Source organism: Mangifera indica, chromosome 20, assembly GCF_011075055.1.
Source record: "Mangifera indica cultivar Alphonso chromosome 20, CATAS_Mindica_2.1, whole genome shotgun sequence".
Classification (NCBI taxonomy): Eukaryota; Viridiplantae; Streptophyta; class Magnoliopsida; order Sapindales; family Anacardiaceae; genus Mangifera; species Mangifera indica.
Window position 1 is genome coordinate 1390526 of NC_058156.1, and position 20236 is coordinate 1410761.

A 20236-nucleotide genomic window follows, 5' to 3' on the forward strand; every position below is an offset into this window, starting at 1 on the left:
TCGGAGATGGGTATCTCCAATTGCATTGGCTCTCTCTCCTAGCTTAAATCTCTCTATTGATCACATTTCAACCAACAGTGAAACCTATTTCTTTCAAAGAAAACAAAATCATTTTCGTCTCGGATGAAGATAACTATCAAAGGTCTCCGACGGGGACTATGTAGCCATGTAAGACCTCCGACGGTCATTTTCGTTGCAAGAAATAAACTTTGTCAGTGGTTGAGATGTGATCGATAGAAAAAGTTAAGTCAAGAGAAAGAGCCAATACAGTCCGAGACGATAAAGTTTATTGTTTTTTATGACAGTTTGTAAACTCTAATAGAAAATTTTTGATTTTTTAAACTTCAGATTGAGAGAATTGTGATATTTTTAAATTGAAGAAATAAAAGTAATAAAATATTAATTTTTTTAATTAAATAATAATTTTATTTTAATCATAACTGAAAATTTTAATGAATAAACGAGACTCTTAAAATTTCAAATCTTATAGATACAACTTTGAAAATGTCCCTAAACTTGGATGGGACATAGTCCTTTGGCCAATCTAGAATACTTGAAAGTAGAAATAAGGAGGTCGGTGCTGGGCATCAATCAGAGAATCCTCTTTTCAATGTTTGATATCATTTTGTCAAAAAAAATCAGGACAATCGCACCAGCATCACGTTAATTGCGCCTGCTAAAGTAACGCCGAAATATTTATTCCCACGCAAGGTTTGGGAAATACCCAATTTAGAATCTATTAATTTTTAAAAATACAAAAAATTATTTATCTATTAAAATTTTTAATTATTATTTAAAAATTTTATTTAAACTAATATTTTAAAATTATTTTTAAGTTTTAAAAATTTTATTCCTACCCCCCTAAACTTATATTATTTAGATTAAAAAAGTAATACTTCTCCCTCCAATGCTAGATTTTTAATCTCACATGTTTTTCTTATATATGTCATGCCCCAATTTTTTTTTAAATTTCAATTACCCCTTTCTCTCTTTCAATTTAAACTTTCCTTCTCTCTGACGACTGTCACCATCTTTGGTCATTGACTCTCTCCCTTTCGATCATTCTCCTTATCCTCTTCGACCATTTTCATTAGAGACGAAGAGAAAATTATCTTCATCTCAAACAAAAACGAACATCATTTCACAAGTATCTCAACCTCGTCAACAGTCAATAGATTACCTTATTTAAGAGATAAATACTCAAATCTTGCATGTATCATCTCTCTTCTTTTGACAATTCATATTCTGTCCTTCTGAGACTTGTTTGTTATGACATGCATTTTCGGCTTTGTAATCAACAATAATTAAACCAAAAATCTCCAATATTTTCTACTCTTCCAAAACAGAAACAAAACCTATAATTTTCATGTAATCTCCATTTTCTTTTGATTTTAGAGGTATATCAGATATATTTTTTTTATTGGATGGGTTGAGGTCCAAGTGAAAGGTTCTTAATTCTTCTTTTGCGCTGCTTGGTTTGATTTCATCAAAGTTGTGAAGCTAAATTTTGTAGAAATAATGGAAAAATTGGGAAACTGGGAATGAATATCATGTTAATCTTTTGTATCTGTTTCTCTACTTTGTTACCTGTCCGCTGTAGAAGTATACTAAGGGAGCTAGCCAACCACTAGATACGACAAACAGTTGTTGAAGAGAGTCAAATTGAAAGAGAGAGAACGGGATGGAACTGAAATTTTAAAAAAATTGGGGATGATTAAATTGAGAAAAATATGTGAAATTAAAAACATAAATTTGGGAGGAGAAAAGTTAAATTTTTAAATTTAAAAAATATAAATTTAAATGATAATTTAAATAAAATTTTTAAATGATAATTAATAATAAAATTTAATTTATGAATATATTTGATTTTTCAAAACTTTAACAGATGTGAATTAATTTCTCACCAAGCTGGGGTGGGAATAACTCTTTTGTCGGTAAAGTAATTTTGAAGTTAGTGCTCGTGCTGTGGTGTCGTCTGTGACCAGTGCTATCGTCAATTTGCACCACAAACAATCCAATTCAATTCCATAAAACCTTCTTTCCTTCTTGTACCGAATGGCGCTCAACTTCCATGAATGCAAAAATATCTCCGAATAACTCAATCACCCAGTTGGTCAACCTCATTTTCTCCACGGTGATTGCTTTACCGGGTCAAGATCGAAATCTAAAGTCAACGGTACGACAAAACAACCATAACAATCTATTTCTTTAGATGGCGGCTATTATATATATGAACATTATGTTTCCTTCTGTAATCAGCTGTAATTCTTCACTTTTCTCCCTCAGTCATGGCCTTCTTTTCTCACAACAGTAACCCCTTCAGTTTGTTTCTGTTTACATATTTGATCTTGTTACTAACAGTCATGAACATCGCTGAAGCTTCGTCAGTAGAATCATGCAGTGCCAATACTGGCCCTGTTATCCCCACAACCCCTCTGGTAGAGTTCCTTCAAACTTTGCAAGAGACTGCGTTAAGAACTTTCGGTGGAACTAACTTTGATCCCAAAACGTACGTTGACTTGTCTTTGAAGTCAAGTCTTTCCACAACAGTCGACGCTTTTCACAAGTTGCAACGAAACGCTACTGGGGAAATTTCGGTTCAAGATCTGAGCAAGTTTATTGAGGATTACTTTCTGGGTGCTGGAGATGATCTTGTTATTGCTGACCCACCGGATTTTGTTCCTAAACCGGAGGGTTTTTTGCTTAAGGTTGAGAATTCTAAAGTGAGAGCATGGGCGTTGGAAGTGCATTCTTTGTGGAAAAATTTGAGTCGGAAAGTTTCTCACTCTGTTCTGAACCAGCCTGAGTTTCATACTTTGCTTCCCCTTCCTCGACCGGCTATTATTCCCGGGTCTCGCTTTAGGGAGGTCTACTATTGGGATTCTTACTGGGTTATAAGGTTAGTCAAGTTAATTTCTCGTGTTTGTTTTCGCAATTAAGAAGGTTTAATTTTTCTATTTTGCTGTCAATTTAGAGCAATGCCGGTAAAAGTTTCATTAAAGAAGAGTCTTTTTAAGATTATCTGTGGGTATGATTCAATGTGGTAAGTGTTGTGCAGGGGTTTGATGGCAAGCAAAATGTATACCACAGCAAAATCAATTGTGACTAATCTCTTGTCCTTCATTGATAAATATGGTCATGTTCTTAATGGTGCAAGGGTCTATTACACCAATAGGAGGTATTGCTTCCTTTTTTGTGTTTTGGTTCTCTATTTTCAATTTTCATGCTTCTCTATATTGAATTCATAATAAGCTAAATTTGATGCACGGAGTTTTTGTTGTCTTGTTTACTAAAATGTATGTAAAATGTTGCCATTTATTCAATATAATGGTGTATTCGGGGAAACAGTCCTGAGAGATCAGTTTCACAGGCTTTAAGGCCTTGCTTAGCTAACAGCCTACATTGATACTTTTCATTCATTCAATCTCGACTGTCTGTGATATATATGGGGAATATCTTACAATTTATTTGATGATTAGACGAGCATGATGGTGAAAAGAGAGTGATTACCCTTCATTACTATGTTTAGTATCATGACACTCTTGGAGCTTGTACTCTATTATATTTTATTGGAGTATGTATAAGTTTCTGCAATTTCTTAAATCATCAATGTGATCACATTTTCATGTAAATAATTTAATTATAACATTTTGGGTGAATATTGATGTAGTTTGAGATATATGTTGCAGCCAACCTCCCCTACTGAGTGCGATGGTGCACGAATTATACAAGCAAACTGGTGACTTGGAATTGGTTAGAAAGGCTCTTCCTGCTCTGCTCAAAGAATATCAATTTTGGAATACAGGTATAATGAATGTATACGTTTCTTAAATTTTACTTGTTACTTTTTCCTTTTAAGATTAGAATCATTCCTTCATACTTTTCATATGTCTAGTTTGCTTACTTCTGTATCTTATATAGGAATACACGGTGTGACAATCCAAGATAGTCGAGCTAGGAGCCACAAATTAAGTCGGTACTATGCAATGTGGAACAAACCTAGACCTGAATCTACTACCATAGTATGTTCTTCCCATACTTACTTTGGCATATTATCTGCGCTCAGTTTTGGTGAGAAATTTGATCTTCTTTGGTCTACCAGGACAAGGCATGGGCTTCCAAGCTCTTAAACAGTTCTGAGAAACAGCATTTTTACAGGGAAGTAGCTTCGACTGCTGAATCTGGATGGGATTTCAGTACAAGATGGATGAGGTTATTTTTACTTATTATTATTGTTTTTTATTTGTTTTGTACTAACACACATAAGTTCAGTTTAAGCAAAGTTCTTTTCATTCTTATGTGATTTAATTGTCAGGCTTGTTCCTTCAGTTTCATGAAGTTTCCAGTGTTAAGAGCTTATTCAATTCTTTTTTCCATTGCAGGAATACATCAGATATCACCACTTTGTCCACAACATCAATTTTACCTGTTGACTTGAATGTATTCATACTGAGGGTATAGCACATTACTTTCTTAGTAAGTTTCAAGATTTGTAATCTGTGCACTTGTATATTAAGTGCTGTTTTACATAATGGTCCAGATGGAACTTGACATTGCCTTCTTTGCAAAAGTAGTTGGAGATGATAAGACTTCTGAGAGCTTTTTGGAAGCTTCTGAAAGAAGAAAACAGGCGATCAACACTATATTCTGGAATGAAGAGATGGGGCAATGGCTTGATTACTGGCTTGATAGTGGAGCGACCCCTGAGGTGACTTCTAAATGCAAGGTTTTTTGGGCTGATGATATAATATCTCAGCAGTTTTCTTGAATTTATTACTTTGATACTTGCAGGGATGTCAAGTATGGAAAGCTTCTAACCAGAATCATAATACATATGCTTCAAATTACGTGCCTCTATGGATTAATTTGTTCAACTCAGGTTTGTGATTTTCATTGTAGACTTTGAACTAGGTAAAGATATTAGGTTAAAGAACTGAAAGTTTTCTAAAAGATGGCTTTCCATTTGGTTGAGGGAAATCTAACTGAGTTGTCAAAGATTAGATCTGGGACCATGTGGGTGATCTGAATCTTATATAAAAGCTGTATTTTCTCCTATTTGCCTTAAGTCAAAAAAATGTCTCTGGTAACCAGAAATTATGGCAGATGCTGCAGGATGATCTGTTACTGATTTTGACACAGTTGACATTTAGCATTTTCTTCGGTAAAATCTTTGGCCTAACCCTTTTTAGGTCATTACTTTAGTAGGCCATAAAAATTGATTTTAAGGAACGAAAATCTATTCTGTAAGGCACATTACATTCCAAATTTCTATTAGGTGTTCACAGGTTTATTATGCTATCTAAGTCCAAAACATATACTAGTGGGACTTGGGATAAGGAAACAACTTGTGCTAAACCAGTTAAGTTTTAAAAGACATGGAAAAAATTTCTCCAGTCTTTTATTTAATGGGAATACCAAGGACTCTACTGCTTGTTGTTCAGATACTTCTCTGGTGAAGAAGGTTAAAAAAAGTCTTAAAAGTTCAGGCCTGGTTCGTGCTGTTGGAATTGCAACTTCTTTGGTAAATTCAGGAAATCAATGGTTAGTACTTGTTTAACATTTGCATTGCCTTATGTATTCCCTTGTATTTATTTTCCATTGACTTTCGCAACCAAATATCTGATACAAACAGGGACTTTCCCAACGGTTGGGCGCCACTTCAACACATGATAATAGAAGGTTTGTCAAGTTCAGAATCAGAAGAAGCAAGGTCACTGGCTAAAGACATCGCGGTGAGGTGGATCAGAACCAACTATGTTGCCTACCAGAAAACTGGTGCTATGCATGAAAAATATAATGTGGAAAAGTGTGGAGATTTCGGAGGTGGCGGTGAATACATACCACAGGTGAGTCCATTGAATAAAGATTATCTTTATACTTAAAATGATGTGTCCGATTTGTTATATATTTGTGTCATGCTTTGATGCAGACTGGTTTTGGTTGGTCAAATGGAGTTGTGTTAGCATTGTTGGAGGAATTTGGATGGCCAAAAGACCTGAAGATAGATTGCCAGTAAGCTTTGAAACTGAAGATATGAATTTTTTATATACTTGAAATAAGACCTTGTGAAATTTATATTTATTGTGATTGTATGATATACTAAAACCAATATTGAAGGACCAATTAAACTATGTGTATCCAGTTTCGAATATCCAATTAAGTACTCAGATGATGTGTCATCATATGATTAAGAGATAATCATTCAATTACATGATGACGTATAGTACACAATAAGATATTCAAAATTAGGTATACATAGTATTACTATTTAATGACCCTTTGGGTTTGTGTTGTTACTCATATTATTAAAGTTGAACCAATAATTTTCATGTCTAGACCCGTTAGTACTTTGATCAATTGGACACTGAAAAACCAGTCATTTTAAGACTAATGCTTTGTTTTCTTTTTTTCAAAGATTTTTTTAATACTGTTTTCTATAATAACAAGTTGAATTAATGTAAAAATATGCCAAAAGACTTTTGCCCACCTAAGATTTGGTGAAATCTCAGATTCATGTAAGTTAATTTTAAAAAGACCTGAATACCTCATTTAGTTAAACGTATTTAAAAAATTAAAAATTTATTGTATTTTCTCTCTTTTCCATTCAAAATTTGAAAAGTAATTATTTCTCTTTTAAGATAGTTTTTGTCATCACTTCTATCGGCCGAAGATAGCAACGGTCATCGAAAGTAGTGACGAAAAAAGCTTTAGGAAGGAAATAATGACTTTTCAAATTTTGAGTAAAAGAAATTGTTAGATTTTTAAATCTAGAGAGAAAATATGACAAATTTTTAGTAAAATAAAATTTTATCTTTAATCCTAACAATGAATTTTAATGTAGAGATGAGAATTTTAGCTTTTTAAAATTAATGGATATGAATTTGAGATTTTACTATACAGTAGGTGGAAACTAGTTTTTCGGCTTATAAAAAATACTTATAAATTATAAAGCTATAATAATTACAGGCCCGACCCAAGTTTGGTTGGATTTTCTTTTGAGGCCCAAACCTAGAATAGCCCAACCTAGGTGTTAACGTAATTAAGGTTTCAATGTCTTTCAAATTGAACAATCTCATACGAATTAAATGAAATTAATCTAATTTTTTAGCTACTGTTATCTTGTTTTGGCCACAAAATATCAATGTTTTCTAGAATTGATCCTATAAAATGATCAATACGAGGGCCGATTTGATCCAATCCATCGGTTGAATTAGTTATATTGATATAACATAATTAAAATTTGACCAAAGGACTATTTCCCCCCCAAAGTATGCTATTATTTTAAAGTTTCTCTCGTTAATTTTGAAAATTTCATTTATCTATACATAAACTGTTAAAATTAACAGAACTCTAATCCCTTAAAATTTTATCTTTTTACCCTTCTTAACCTCTAAAAACTAACCGTTTTCTCCTATGCTAAATTTTAAAAAATAGTATTCTCTTCCTTAAGGTTTAGTTTTCAATCCCGGAGGTTAAAGTATAAAAATATGATAAACTGTCAAAGAAATTATTAGAAAGTCATCGAATAGAATAAATAAGGTTTATAAGACAAAAAAATAGAAGAACTTTCGCAAAAAAAAAAAGTTATAACGATGGATTTCACTGCATTACTAATAAAATGATGTCAACAATCACAGTTTAAGGAACACTTAGACAAGAATTGAGGAAAATTACAAGAAACATACACAAAGAAGAAGAGAAGAAAGATCAAGATTCATAGGAACATAAAACATGAATTAAACGATATAACTGTTTTCTCGTTCACAAGTATATTGATACAATAATAAACGCAGCGTTTTAATATTTCTCAAATGATGCCGTATCGTATACAACCAAATATACATTCTACTTAATCTGAAATGACACATGTACATGTAACTGATGATGTCATAATGTTTACATATATTGTTGTTCACCCCTGCTTCTTTGAAAAACCTTGGCGCCACTTCTCTACTTCTCTTCTTCTTCGGCTACCAACAATTCATGTTGCATCATAAAATGTCACTAAAAAAATGGATTTTCTGTCAATTCCACGAAATCAAGCTAGGGCTACCAGCTTGATTTTTGGCTCATTTGAGCCAAGCACGCCACTCGGGTGCAGCCCTACATACAGCTATAAAATGAGACCAAAACTTACCTATATTTGCAAGGCCAAATGACTTATTCTTAGGGTGCGTTTGGTTGAGGGTTTTTAAGATTACTTTGGCAATTTATTTTTTATTCCTTTGTTTGGTTTGTCAGTAATAAAAGATTACAATAATCTTCTATTACCAATACTGACGTGACAGGTAATATAGGTGGTAATCTGATTACCATCTTCATCTTAGGTATTTAAAGATTATTGGGGTAATTTTGAGTTAATTATAGAAAAATTATTATTTATTAATTTTTTGAGATAAAAATAAATTTATTTTTAATTAATATGACAAATAATATAAAAAATATTTAAAAATAATTATATTCAAAGACATTTAAGTAAAATAATTTACTAGTAATCTTTTATTACCTTCAACCAAACACAATAATTATTTATACCTATAAAATTTTATCAAACATAGTAATCATTTATACCTAATAATCTTCTAAGTAATCTATCTTCAAGGTAATCTTTCTATTTTAGTAATCAAACATTACCCAAATCAAACGCCTCCTTAAGGTTAAGTGAAAACTTAAAGTAATCTTTGCTAATTTTTAAAAATTTAACTATCTATTTATTTGATAATTTAAATTATTAAAAATAAAATTATTATTTAAATAAAAAATTATTTCTTTTTATCATTTTAGTTTTACATACTAATTATTTTTTAAAATTAAAGTAGTAGAAATAGTTAATTTTTAAAGTAAAAAAGTAAAACATAGATAACATTGTTTTGGTTTAATTTTAAACGATAACTTTATTTTTGATTATTATAATTAAAATTATCAAATAAATGAATATTTGAATTTTAAAAAGTAAACGGGAGTCATTTAGGTTTTCACTATTCCCGGGTGGAAATAAGTGCTTTGGCCTATTCACAATGAAGTCCCCGAATTGTTACGCACTCTACAACCCCGTTTATAACTCGTATCAAAGCCACTAGTCATCGGAAAACTCTTTCCCTGGACTGTCTCTGAGGCCAATTCGAGGTAATCCTAAATTCAGTCTTTAATTATTTTAGATTTATTAATCAATGATTTTCAATACATCTCAAATCTTGAAACAAATTCTGGGTTCTCAAATTATTGTTGAAATATTTAGGGTTATAATCTACCAACATAGAATCTAGTCTGTATTGAATTTTGATGTTTCGGTGTCATAATTTTTTCATTACAAATTGTTTGCTAAAAACGGAAGCAAATGAAGCTTTCCGATCAGGATCCAGCTTTGATTGATACACCTTTTGAGTTATTTTCTTTGCTAAGTAATATTACCTACTGTTGTTAAGCTACAATTTTGATTTAGACCCTTTTGGATAAGATTATGGTCATATTTACTATGATACCCAGAAATGATGCTGGAGCAAGAAGATTAGAATCTCATGATTTTGCAATTACTTAGAACCCTTGAAATGATGCCGGCAAAAGCTTATTAGAATTTCAAGATTTGGCTGCTTCTGCTGTTTTAGCATATGAATTCTTATTTCTGTTTTGAAATTATATAGAGCTTTAGGATTGATTTTTTTTTTCTAGGAAATATGTATTGTACATGCCATTGAATTTGTGTATCTCTTAGCTTAGTAGTGAAAGTTTTGGTATTTAAATATTTACTATGTTAATATATAATTATATTTTAATTCAGTGCAACTCTTATTAAGATGAAGTAGCCCTTTCTAACCTCCCATTCCCTATTTTGTGGGGAATGTGGTCACAAAGCCTTGTGCCCTACTTTGTTCTTTCTCATTTTTAGGCTGCATCCTAATGAGTTCTATGTACATTCCCTCCACTGGGTAGCATGGGATTGTATGAAAGTCTCGCACGGTCTCCCACTTTTTATGACTGCCTTTGATCCATATGTATTCGGTGTGTGGTTATAGAGACACCTAAAGTGCTAGGAACAACTATTAACTCAATGCATTTAGATATATGTGATCAGTGAAGGAAGGTTGCACTGCCTAAAGATGTCAGGCCTTTACTAAGCCCTCCGCTTCTCATAAGTAGACATTAATAAAAATTGCATACAGATTGTTGACATCAAGAGTTTGAAGAAAAATTGATTGTTTCATTCTTTGTTTAACAACTTACATGGGTACCTGCAGGTCTTTGGCCTAGGGGTTTGATATATAATGGGTGATTTTTCAATTCATATCAGTGCAAACCTTGTCAATCGACTTGCTGAGGATGGTCAGAAGTTAAAGAAAAAAACAAAGAAAACAAAAACCAAGACATTACAAGAACCCGAAAAGTCCCAAACTAAGGTAAATCAGAAGCAAACATTGGATGATTCTAAAACACAGCAGGGGATTCTGTCTCCTGGATGGCCACGTCAGCCTCCATTTTTCATGCCAGTAAACCCATCTACACAGTATGCAGAGCTAGATGCCATTAGATCTGTTCTTCAAGAGAGTGAGAGGGTTTTGGAAAAGTTGCACAAGCAGGAAGAGAACATGGTGCAGGAAGTAACAGAAAGAGCTAAAAATCTCCATGAAAAGGAATTTAAGCTTCCATACCAGAAGCCTTTGCCCTGCTTGACAGAGAAAGAGGCTTGTGAGGCCTGTTACAAGGACTTTGCCAAAGATCCCCTTAAATGTAGCCAGGTGCTTAGAACTTATGCAGATTGTTCTCGCAGAGCAAGGCAGCAAGTGAGTGTTGCAGATAAGTAGACTTGACAAAGATTTTCAAGTTTATGTGAGCGTAAGCTAATTGTCAGTTTGAGCAATGCTAGGTTTTTTACATGAAAATAAAACAAACACAAATTCATGGTCACCGTTATTGGTTTGCATGCTATTGGATTGCATGCTTTTTTCCCATGCTTTCATTTTAACTTTTGCTTCTCTACAGGTCTGAGCTGTTCATGTAAGACATTGTCTTCACCGATCAAACTTTTGAAGTCAGTAATTCATGTTCTCTTTTTTATGCATAACCTGTTTCTTTAAGATATGGTTCCTATCAAATTCAAAATATAAACCCTGTTACTGTCTTGTTAGTTCTAGATCATTTACCATTGGGTTATCTTTCAAGAATTTGTATTACAATATTCTCTCTATTTTTTCTATCTTGTATCCTATAACTTGTCAAATGCAGAGTATCACTTTGGCCTGGGGGGTGCTTTTTGTGGGTGAATGAATGTTTGTTAATCATATTATGTAGAAGTGGATATTGAGATTATTTTTAAGCACAGAAGTCTTAATCTTCAGCTGAAACTCATTACTCATTATGGAAAATGCAGTAGCTTTTTTGTTCTTGGAAGCAATATCGAATTCAAGTTTTACTGTTTTATGGAGCCTGGCTGAAAAATAAGAGTCCATAGAAGATTCATCCATTTGTTTGTGGTTGTTGTGCACAAAAATTGTCTCTTAGTTGACTGGTTCAACTTTTTTTCTGCTTCTCTCAAGATGTCAAGGCTTCAACTTTCTGGGGCAAAGCTCAAAATTCTTTCTTGTTGGCTATAAGCCAGATAATTAGTCCAATTTAATGAAGCCAAATGTTAATTTTTATGGGAATGATTTTTAGCCTATCTAATTTATGTATATTTTCCCTAGTTATTATAAAAGGGTCACCCCCAAGGAACCACGTAGCTGAGAATCCACGTTATATGTACCCTTAAATCTTTTGCAAGTGCTCCTCTTAATCCAATTAATTAAGCTAATTAAGTAGTGAAGAGAATAGGTTTTGGATTATGACCCACCAATCCTGGTTTTGCTTTAGAACCAGTAGTTCTGATTATTGAGAACAGATTTGCAATATAGCCCAATAATGTTCCAAAGCTGGAGGAATTAGGTTTATTAAAATTATAATCATAATCATTGGAGGATAAATTGGTAAATTAAATGTTATTGCAGGAAAGTTGCTCAATTAAATTTTACTTTTTATCAGGATATTTTCTTAATTTAGTAAATCTAAAAACATTATTAATTGAAATTTGTATTAAATGGTGAATAATTATCGATGTATACTAACAAAAGATTAAAAAGTAATTTACACTTAAATCAAACATAATTTATTAACAAAAGTAAATAATAGGTAAAAAATTAGAATTTTTCACCAAATTATTAAATGGTGAGAATTTACCATTTCACCGAATCATAGGTGAAAATACCCATCTAAAAGGTTTTGGCCTTATTTAGTGGGCGGTGGCTGGTCATTTCATAGGATCCCCTTTCTTTTTATTAATCACTAATAGATCCTCTAATCTTACACAGATTTTAATCTAATTAATTCTATTATGATCAATCGACATCAACAATATTTCTCTCCCTCCCCTTCTCTATATGTATACAAACAATAAAATAATATACATCTAATTAGTTATTCAGATAATATATGATAATTCAGATGATATCATCATTTGGATAATTAATTAAAATAATAATTTAAAATTATAATGATATTTCTCAAAAAACCTATAAACAAAATGTTAAAGGTTATAATATTATATTAAAATCTGAGGAGGTGGAAGGATGATTAATCTCATCAAACCACAAAGATTAGCTACATTTAAGGAAAAAATAAAAAATAAAACCCTAAATTTAAGGAAAAGCGATCCTTCAAGATTCGAGGCTCCCACAAAAGAGTGGCAATCATTAATAGGGTACCACCATTCATATGTGCTTATGCTTTTGATATTATATTTTCATTACTTAAAAAAATGGGTTCTTTTCACATAATTTCTCCCTTTAACCTAGTTAAGGAAAAGACTGAAGAAAAAAATAGAATACTGGGGAAAGAGAGACAAAGAGTAGTGGAGCAGAATTGTGAAACTCTAGCAGATAATTTAAAGAGATATTAATTAAAATCGGTAAAAAAATTTTCGCATAAACCTTTTTAGGCAAATGTACAGCAGTTTCACTTTTATAGGTAAATTTACTTTTAATTTCAAAAATATCATTTCTCAGTGTATTGCGTCACTCCCAACGATTTACGTTACATTTGGTCGCCTAAAATTTTCTTAATAGATTTGATAATTTTTTATTTGAACTATCACTAATTCACATTCTAAGGATTAAAAACATACTTAAAAATTGATAAATTTTTGTTTAGATTTCAAATACAGATAGTAACGAAAAAATAACATAGATAAGGAGAATGATAAGTGTTAACTGATCTACATTTATTATCTACGGAGTGAACTTTAGTGGATGGGGAAGGGTTTTGATGAATCATTTGGTAAATCCCTTGTTCTGTTTCTGGATGTTGTTGTTCATTGTTAGCTTGTACTTTTTCTATATGTTGTTGTTCAATTTGGTTTGCCACCACTTCAAGAAATAAGGAAGACTCTCTTTATGAACTAAATAACTTCATCATCATCTGAATATCATAATCATCTTTTAATAAATATGACAAATCACTAAATTCTATTGGATTTGACATATAAATTTTTATCTTAGAAGAACTTTTATCGATACTTAAACGAGAAGATATTATTTCCACAAATCTATCATAATGAATTTTTTTACTTATTGAAACTAACGATTGAACTCCACTAATATATTTTAAATTATTATCACATTCTTTGTGCCATTGCCCACCAAATCCAAGCATGAATATCATTTCTATTAATTTTTTCAATCAATTGAAGCAACTGAAAATGAAGCAATTCAAAAATTAATTGAAGCAAGTGAAAATGAAGAAAGTGAAATATAGTTTGTTCATGATCAATTAAATAAAGAATGAAAAAGTTAAGCTGTGTTGATGGAGTAAATATATTCACCTGTCTTCAAGCTAACCATCTAGATCATTAATTACTCAAATCAATTTTTTTTATAAATTATATTTATGCGATTGATAAGTGACAAATGCTTCCATTATAAGAGTTGCATTAATTTTTTAATTTCCCCGGCAATTAGCTCACCATTTTCCACGACTCGTGCACCCCACGCACCCGCTCACAACTTACTCACCCCTTACTCACTCTACGCACTCTCTATGCACCTTACGCATCCTTTACGCACTCTATATGTACTGTTATACAACGTCAATTCGCACTTATCATTCTCTTCATCTATGCTATTTTTTCGTTACTATTTATATTTGAAACCCTAAACAAAAATTTATCAATTTTCAAATACATTTTTAATCCTTAAAATATGAATTAGTGAGAGTTTGAATAAAAAATTATCAAATCTTGTAAAAAAAAATTAGGCGGTTGAGCGTGACATAAATCGTTGAAAATGACATAATAAGTCGGGAGAGGGTATTTTTGAAATTAAAATTAAATTTACTTATAATGGTAAAACCGCTATACGTTTGTTTAAAAAGGTTTAGGCGAAATTTTTTTTATTGATTTTAATTAATATCCCCCTTTTCAACTTCTGTTGTTCTCATACTAGCTATAAACTTGGGTAAGGTTTCAAACCCTATATATATTATATTGGCCATCCCATTATTAATTTGACCATTCTCATAACCTGTTTTTTGTTTTTTTAATAATGAGGAGCCCACTTGAGTTGAACTATTCCTTCAAGATCAAATTAACTACACTGAGCAGATTAAACTCTGGATCTAATGATTAACTCTACAATCACTAAATCAGATAAGTGAAGAGTTTGATTTTACTATATTGTCATATTTTTTTGTATATAAAGTTTGTTTTCTTATTACTTAAATTACCTTCTAAGAGCGTATTTTTTGTTCTTTTACGTACTCTTACCTCAGCACCTTTCTTTTATCTCTTCCTTTTTTTTTTTTTAAATTCTTTTTGGGCTCTTTGAGAATGATCTTTTTCATTTTCCCATGCACCAAATTCATAGTGATCTCTAACTCCAATCAAAGTTAAAATTTTAACACATTTATTGATAATTTAAATGATAAAAAAAAGATGTTAAATATATAAACATCTGTTCGAGTCTTATAAGTGATATATAAAAATTAAATTTTTAACTTATTTAAGATAGTGAGGTATGAGATTAATTTCTAGATTCAAAATTTTATTTATTTGATGTAGTTGATTCAATCTCTACAAAATAATTTAACTCAAGTGAAATTTCTCTGTCGCCAAAAAAAATTTCAAAGTTCATATTTTAACTCGCAATTGCTTGTGTTGTCATGCACTAGGATCAATTAATAGTAATATTAAACATTTTAAACGAGGAACATGCAACAACCTTCAAATCGACTAAGTGTTCAGTGGAAAAGGTCAGGTGAACCTTGCTAAGAAAGCTTGGTGATGATCATACCAAGGCTTGACTATTAAAATAATAAAAAGAAGAAGAAGAAGAAGAAGGAATTTGCTGTCATTTCTGACCCCCCGCATGGGGCAGGGAGCCTGTTTCGAGTGCTTCACTCGCATGTAAAGCTGAATTTTCGTGCCTTGTTAACCTTTTGGCTCTTCACAACCCTACCCAGCTTATCCTTAAAAAATAGCTTAATTATTTATCCTAAGTTCATGTTTATCGTTTTCATTTGATTTCTGACTTATTTTAGGATCGAGAGAGAACAATTATATCATGTATTTATGAATATAGTTGGAATTGATTTAGATTCGAAGCCAATATATTTGAATTCAAAATAAGCTTTATTTGAACAAGTTTGTTGCGAATATAAGATAAATAAATACGAACATAACTATGAGTTAAAGAGTAACAAGAAAAACAAACCCGAACTTGTACCTAAACAAAGAACTTGCTTGACTCACAAGCCGAGCACAACTCCTATTATTTAAAAAAATTAAAAGGAATGATATTATTTAGGAGAGTTGAGCCAAATTTCTTATATAAACGCAAATTGCGTTTGATCATTCCATATGAACTCTTAAATCTAAAAACGAGTTAAACATGAATTAATGTTTCTTTGTGTTTGACGAGCTCAAGTCGAAAAAGAGTTGAATCCACTTAAAAATGAGTTAAAAACAAGTTTTATCCTATTTGAGTTTAGTTCGGTTCGATTCAAATCTAACTCTAATTAAAATCAGTATTTTAAAATCTAGATCAAACTATATAAATTGATATTGAAAATGAAGAGACTCAATCCTAGTTTCAAAACATATCGTTTAAGCACAAACACTAAAAAATAATTATTATTTAATGATATTATCTAACAAATATATTTAAAATTTTAATTATATTATATTAATGTTATAATAAATATTATTGATTTATTCGATTAGTTAGATCGATAAAATCAATTATTCTATTAATCTACCTTTTAATTAGATTAAAATTTTAACTGATTTAAAATATTGATTAAAATAATAATATTATTAATAAAATTATATATATATATATATATATATATATATATATATGATATCATATATTTATATAATTTTAAATAAAAATAAAATAATATTTAATATATAATAATTTATTATTATAAATACTAAAATTAATATTTAAGTTATATTTATTATAATATTATATGATTAGATGATTAAAAATAAGTTTGTGGGATGGGCGCGAAGGTGAAAATTTACAAATAAATAAATAAATAAATAAAAAGAATTATGAAGTATGAGTTTCAGCAAGAATTAATGATTGACCGAGAAAATTTTATATCCCGATGAAATGCCGCATTCGAGGCCGTAGGATTGACCGATCTGCAACTATTTGGAACCCTCACGTGCAATTTCCATTGACGATCACGTCGTTTTCACCACTTTCTATATCTAAATACCCATGCCATTGACTGTTAAATTGAATTAAACGCCGACTAGGTCTCAACCAACAAAATGGGACACCTGTCAATCACACAATTATATTGGGGAGACATAACACAATTATATAAAGGCTAAATAACTATATCCCTCCTAACTTTAATGACATTTTCTTTTTTCATTCGTGAATTGTCCTCAGTCTGATCAAATTGGTCAGGTGGAAATATCAATTGAGAGAAAGAAAGACAGTGGAAAGGCTGGCTGATGATGAAAACGGTAACCGATCATCTGAGGAGAAAGAAATTATCCCTGAAAAGAGAAATGATAAAAATATTTAAGATTTTAAGGTTTTATAATAAAAATAATAATTTTATTTTTTATTTTAATAAAAATTAATTTATAGATGAGTATTTAAATTTTTTAATTAATGTCATTATATATTATCATTGGATTAAAACTTGGGTGGGAAATAGTCATTTGCCCTTTTCTTTAGAAAATAAAGAGTCCATTAGATCCATGATTAGACCCAATTAGATTAAAAAATAATAATAATCCCCCCTCAATCATGAATCTCGCACTTAACTTTAATCTTGATCAATCAATGCCAAATATCTAATCCTGTATCTTTCTCTATTTTTTTGATTAATCTTGGCCGCTAATAGCCATTATAAAATCTTATCCCAGCCCTCTATTTTCCCCTAGCTCCAGCTTCAGAATTCCCATATTTCCATGTCTTTCTTTAATGCAAAGCGGCGTTGGCAGCAAAATCTGACAAACTAACGAACTCTTCTATCGCCTGGTTTCTTAGCTCTCATATGAATCTGCAATAACATGATTGTTTTTTGATTCCTTTCCTTCAGTAATCAACTTAAGTCAATCTATCAGTAGCAAGAGATCGTCGACTAGAAACATAGATGCTCGACACTGTGAAGTACCTTATCGGCGCAGCTGGCGCCAGTGGCTACGGCTCCAAATCCACTGCCGAGCAAGTCACCGAAAACTGTCATGATTTACGATCCATTACCGTTATCATCACCGGTAAGATTACTGTTACTTTAAGAGATGGTGTGATCAATGTCGATGATCGACTGAGAGGATTGATCTTTCTTTGGTTTTTGAACTAGGCGCCACGTCAGGTATAGGGGCCGAGACAGCTCGGGTATTAGCCAAGCGAGGCGCCAGACTGGTGCTACCGGCTCGGAGTCTCAAAGCTGCTGAGGAGGCCAAGGAGCGTATCGCGTCCGAGTCTCCCGGTTCGGAGATTATTGTTATGGCTCTTGATCTTAGCTCTCTCAAATCCGTTAGAAACTTCGTCTCAGAGTTCGAGTCGCTTAAGTTACCTCTCAATCTCCTCATGTAAGCTTCAAAACTCCAGTTTCGTTTTGTCCTTCGCTTCCTAGAAAATCGATCAGAAGTAGACATTTTTGCTACTTTCATTTTCTTTCTGTTTGCTTAAAGTTCTTGGCAACCAAACGCAACAACCTGAACTCATTTTCATTTTGGTTGGTTGATCTAGAAACAACGCCGGCAAATTTGCACACGAGCATGCAATATCTGAAGATGGTATTGAGATGACCTTTGCCACTAATTATATAGGTCATTTTTTATTGACTAAACTGTTACTGAAGAAGATGATCGAAACTGCAAAAGCCACCGGCGTTCAAGGCCGAATAGTTAATGTATCATCGAGCATCCACACTTGGTTCGCCGGCGATATGATGCGATATCTGGCACAGATATCGCGAAACAAAAGGTAAAGTTTGAAAGTAAACAGGATAATCATTTACTCTTAATAAAAATTAATTAATTAATCACTTGGACTGATTATGAAATTAATGATAGGGAGATTTGACTTTTTTTTGTTTCTGATTTTTGTTTTTTCCAGTCCCTACGATGCGACACGTGCTTATGCTCTTTCGAAGCTCGCTAACGTTTTGCACACCAAGGAGCTTGCTCGGAGACTCAAGGTACACGTGGAATTTTTATTATAAAAAACGATTTTTTTTGACCTTTTTATTTTCTTGAAGATTATTGTCTTATGTTAATTACAGGAAATGGACGCCAACGTGACTGTCAATTGTGTTCATCCTGGCATCGTGAGAACCCGACTCACCAGAGAACGAGAAGGCTTTCTCACAGGTCAATATTAATATATAAATTTTATATTTTCTTTAATATTTTTTAAAATTACTTAATATTTAATTATCAATTAATTTTTTATTATTATGTAGATCTTGTATTCTTCTTGACCTCAAAGCTTGTGAAGACCATTCCTCAGGTAATTTATAAAGTTTTGCCTTTTTTCTTTTTGATTTTATGTTAATGAATATCGAAAGGAAAATGAATATAAGTAATATATGTGTATATATTTTTAGTATATAATAATTTGTAATTATATAATTGAATATTATTTTATTTTTAATTAAAATTATTTAATTATATAGAAACATATTTATTTAGATAATAAAAAATTTATATATATAATTTTATTAAACGAGTATATGTGTGTGTAATTGTAGGCTGCTGCTACGACATGTTATGTTTCTATTCATCCGAGACTTGAAAATGTTTCTGGAAAGTATTTTGCGGATTGCAATGAAGCTTGGACGTCAAAATTGGGATCCAACTCTAGTGAAGCTGCACGATTATGGGCCACTTCTGAAATTTTGGTTTCTAGAGACCCTAAAGAACGCTTTTAAATTATAAACTATGAGAGAATAAAGTCCTAGTTGTATATGACCAATGAAGGGGGAAAGAGCTGAGATATGTGTAGATAGATAATAGATAAACAAACTTACCCAAAAAATATATATATATATAGTGGATAAACACGATGTTATAATTTAGATTAGTATAATTAGTAAAGATTAAAGGTAGTTAATTGATTAGATTAAATGTTGGTGGTTTGATGAGTTGGTAGAAGTTTGGAGATATAAACGAATAGATGATCTTCTAAGGATAATTTGAGTAACAAAAAATGAAGTTTCATGTATAAAAGAAGATGAATTCAAGTCTCATTTAGTGATATATGAAGATCAAATTTTTTACTTATTTAATTTAGTAGTAATGAGGTCGATCACTACGCCTTGAGGTTTTCAATGTAACAATTTAATTCAGGTGGAATTCCTTGTTTGTTTTTTTTTAAAAAAAAAAAGCCTTGAGTGGGTGGATTAGTGTTAACTAGGGGTGAATACGAACTAAATTGAGTCTGAACACCTTTGGCTCTAGTTTGGTTCAAATAAAAAATGATCCGATTTGAATTTTTCTCGAATTTTTTGAGCCAAAGTTAAGTTCGATTCGAGTTTGGTTTAGATAAAAAATGGCTTAATTCAATTCGGTTCGAATTTAGCTCAAATTAATAGTTCGAATTTGTAACTTGATTTAGTTTGAATTAATGGTTCGAATGTATGACTCGGATTAGTGGTTTGAGTTCATGGTTACTTGACAAAATAACATCGTTTTGTTTAAATAATATTCAAAATTTTTAATTTAAATCAAATCAAGCTACGA

General features: G+C 31.5%; 3 protein-coding genes across 9 annotated transcripts; all 3 read left to right on the forward strand.

Moving 5' to 3' along the window:
* The first annotated feature begins 1943 nt into the window (after positions 1-1943).
* On the forward strand, positions 1944-6335 carry LOC123204433 (trehalase-like). Of its 2 annotated transcripts, XM_044621084.1 has the most exons (12): positions 1945-2176; positions 2362-2899; positions 3059-3178; positions 3690-3805; positions 3922-4022; positions 4103-4212; positions 4383-4455; positions 4541-4708; positions 4792-4879; positions 5442-5541; positions 5633-5846; positions 5930-6335. In XM_044621084.1, exons 2-12 carry the CDS (start codon positions 2364-2366, stop codon positions 6014-6016), a joined length of 1713 nt encoding a protein of 570 aa, XP_044477019.1. In that variant the 5' UTR covers positions 1945-2176; positions 2362-2363; the 3' UTR covers positions 6017-6335. The 2 variants fall into 2 exon arrangements, with proteins under 2 accessions (XP_044477018.1, XP_044477019.1); XM_044621083.1 differs by having other exon boundaries at positions 1944-2899.
* A 2636-nt stretch (positions 6336-8971) lies between these two features.
* LOC123203865 lies at positions 8972-11642 on the forward strand. Of its 6 annotated transcripts, none has more exons than XM_044620330.1 (4): positions 8972-9126; positions 10236-10778; positions 10978-11026; positions 11366-11642. In XM_044620330.1, the coding sequence occupies exons 2-3, from the start codon at positions 10263-10265 to the stop codon at positions 10981-10983; spliced, it is 522 nt and encodes a 173-aa protein (XP_044476265.1). In that variant the 5' UTR covers positions 8972-9126; positions 10236-10262; the 3' UTR covers positions 10984-11026; positions 11366-11642. The 6 variants fall into 6 exon arrangements, 5 of the variants coding, with proteins under 5 accessions (XP_044476265.1, XP_044476266.1, XP_044476263.1 ...); XR_006499391.1 differs by having other exon boundaries at positions 10236-10824; XM_044620331.1 differs by lacking the exon at positions 10978-11026.
* A 5750-nt stretch (positions 11643-17392) lies between these two features.
* On the forward strand, positions 17393-19782 carry LOC123204159 (short-chain dehydrogenase TIC 32 A, chloroplastic-like). The gene is made up of 7 exons (XM_044620741.1): positions 17393-17764; positions 17851-18082; positions 18243-18479; positions 18612-18693; positions 18778-18865; positions 18958-19004; positions 19246-19782. The coding sequence occupies exons 1-7, from the start codon at positions 17641-17643 to the stop codon at positions 19423-19425; spliced, it is 990 nt and encodes a 329-aa protein (XP_044476676.1). The 5' UTR covers positions 17393-17640; the 3' UTR covers positions 19426-19782.
* The last annotated feature ends 454 nt before the right edge of the window (positions 19783-20236 follow it).

Bases quoted from the DNA above. Each gene is read 5' to 3' on its own strand.
- LOC123203865 (XM_044620327.1), top strand. From the start codon at position 10,263: ATGGGTGATTTTTCAATTCATATCAGTGCAAACCTTGTCAATCGACTT.
- LOC123204159 (XM_044620741.1), top strand. From the start codon at position 17,641: ATGCTCGACACTGTGAAGTACCTTATCGGCGCAGCTGGCGCCAGTGGC. The intron at 17,765-17,850 runs GTAAGATTACTG...TTTTTGAACTAG, and splicing joins CATTACCGTTATCATCACCG to GCGCCACGTCAGGTATAGGG. The intron at 19,005-19,245 runs GTAATTTATAAA...GTGTAATTGTAG, and splicing joins TTGTGAAGACCATTCCTCAG to GCTGCTGCTACGACATGTTA.
- LOC123204433 (XM_044621083.1), top strand. From the start codon at position 2,289: ATGGCCTTCTTTTCTCACAACAGTAACCCCTTCAGTTTGTTTCTGTTT. The intron at 2,900-3,058 runs GTTAGTCAAGTT...AGTGTTGTGCAG, and splicing joins GATTCTTACTGGGTTATAAG to GGGTTTGATGGCAAGCAAAA. The intron at 4,456-4,540 runs GTATAGCACATT...ATAATGGTCCAG, and splicing joins TGAATGTATTCATACTGAGG to ATGGAACTTGACATTGCCTT.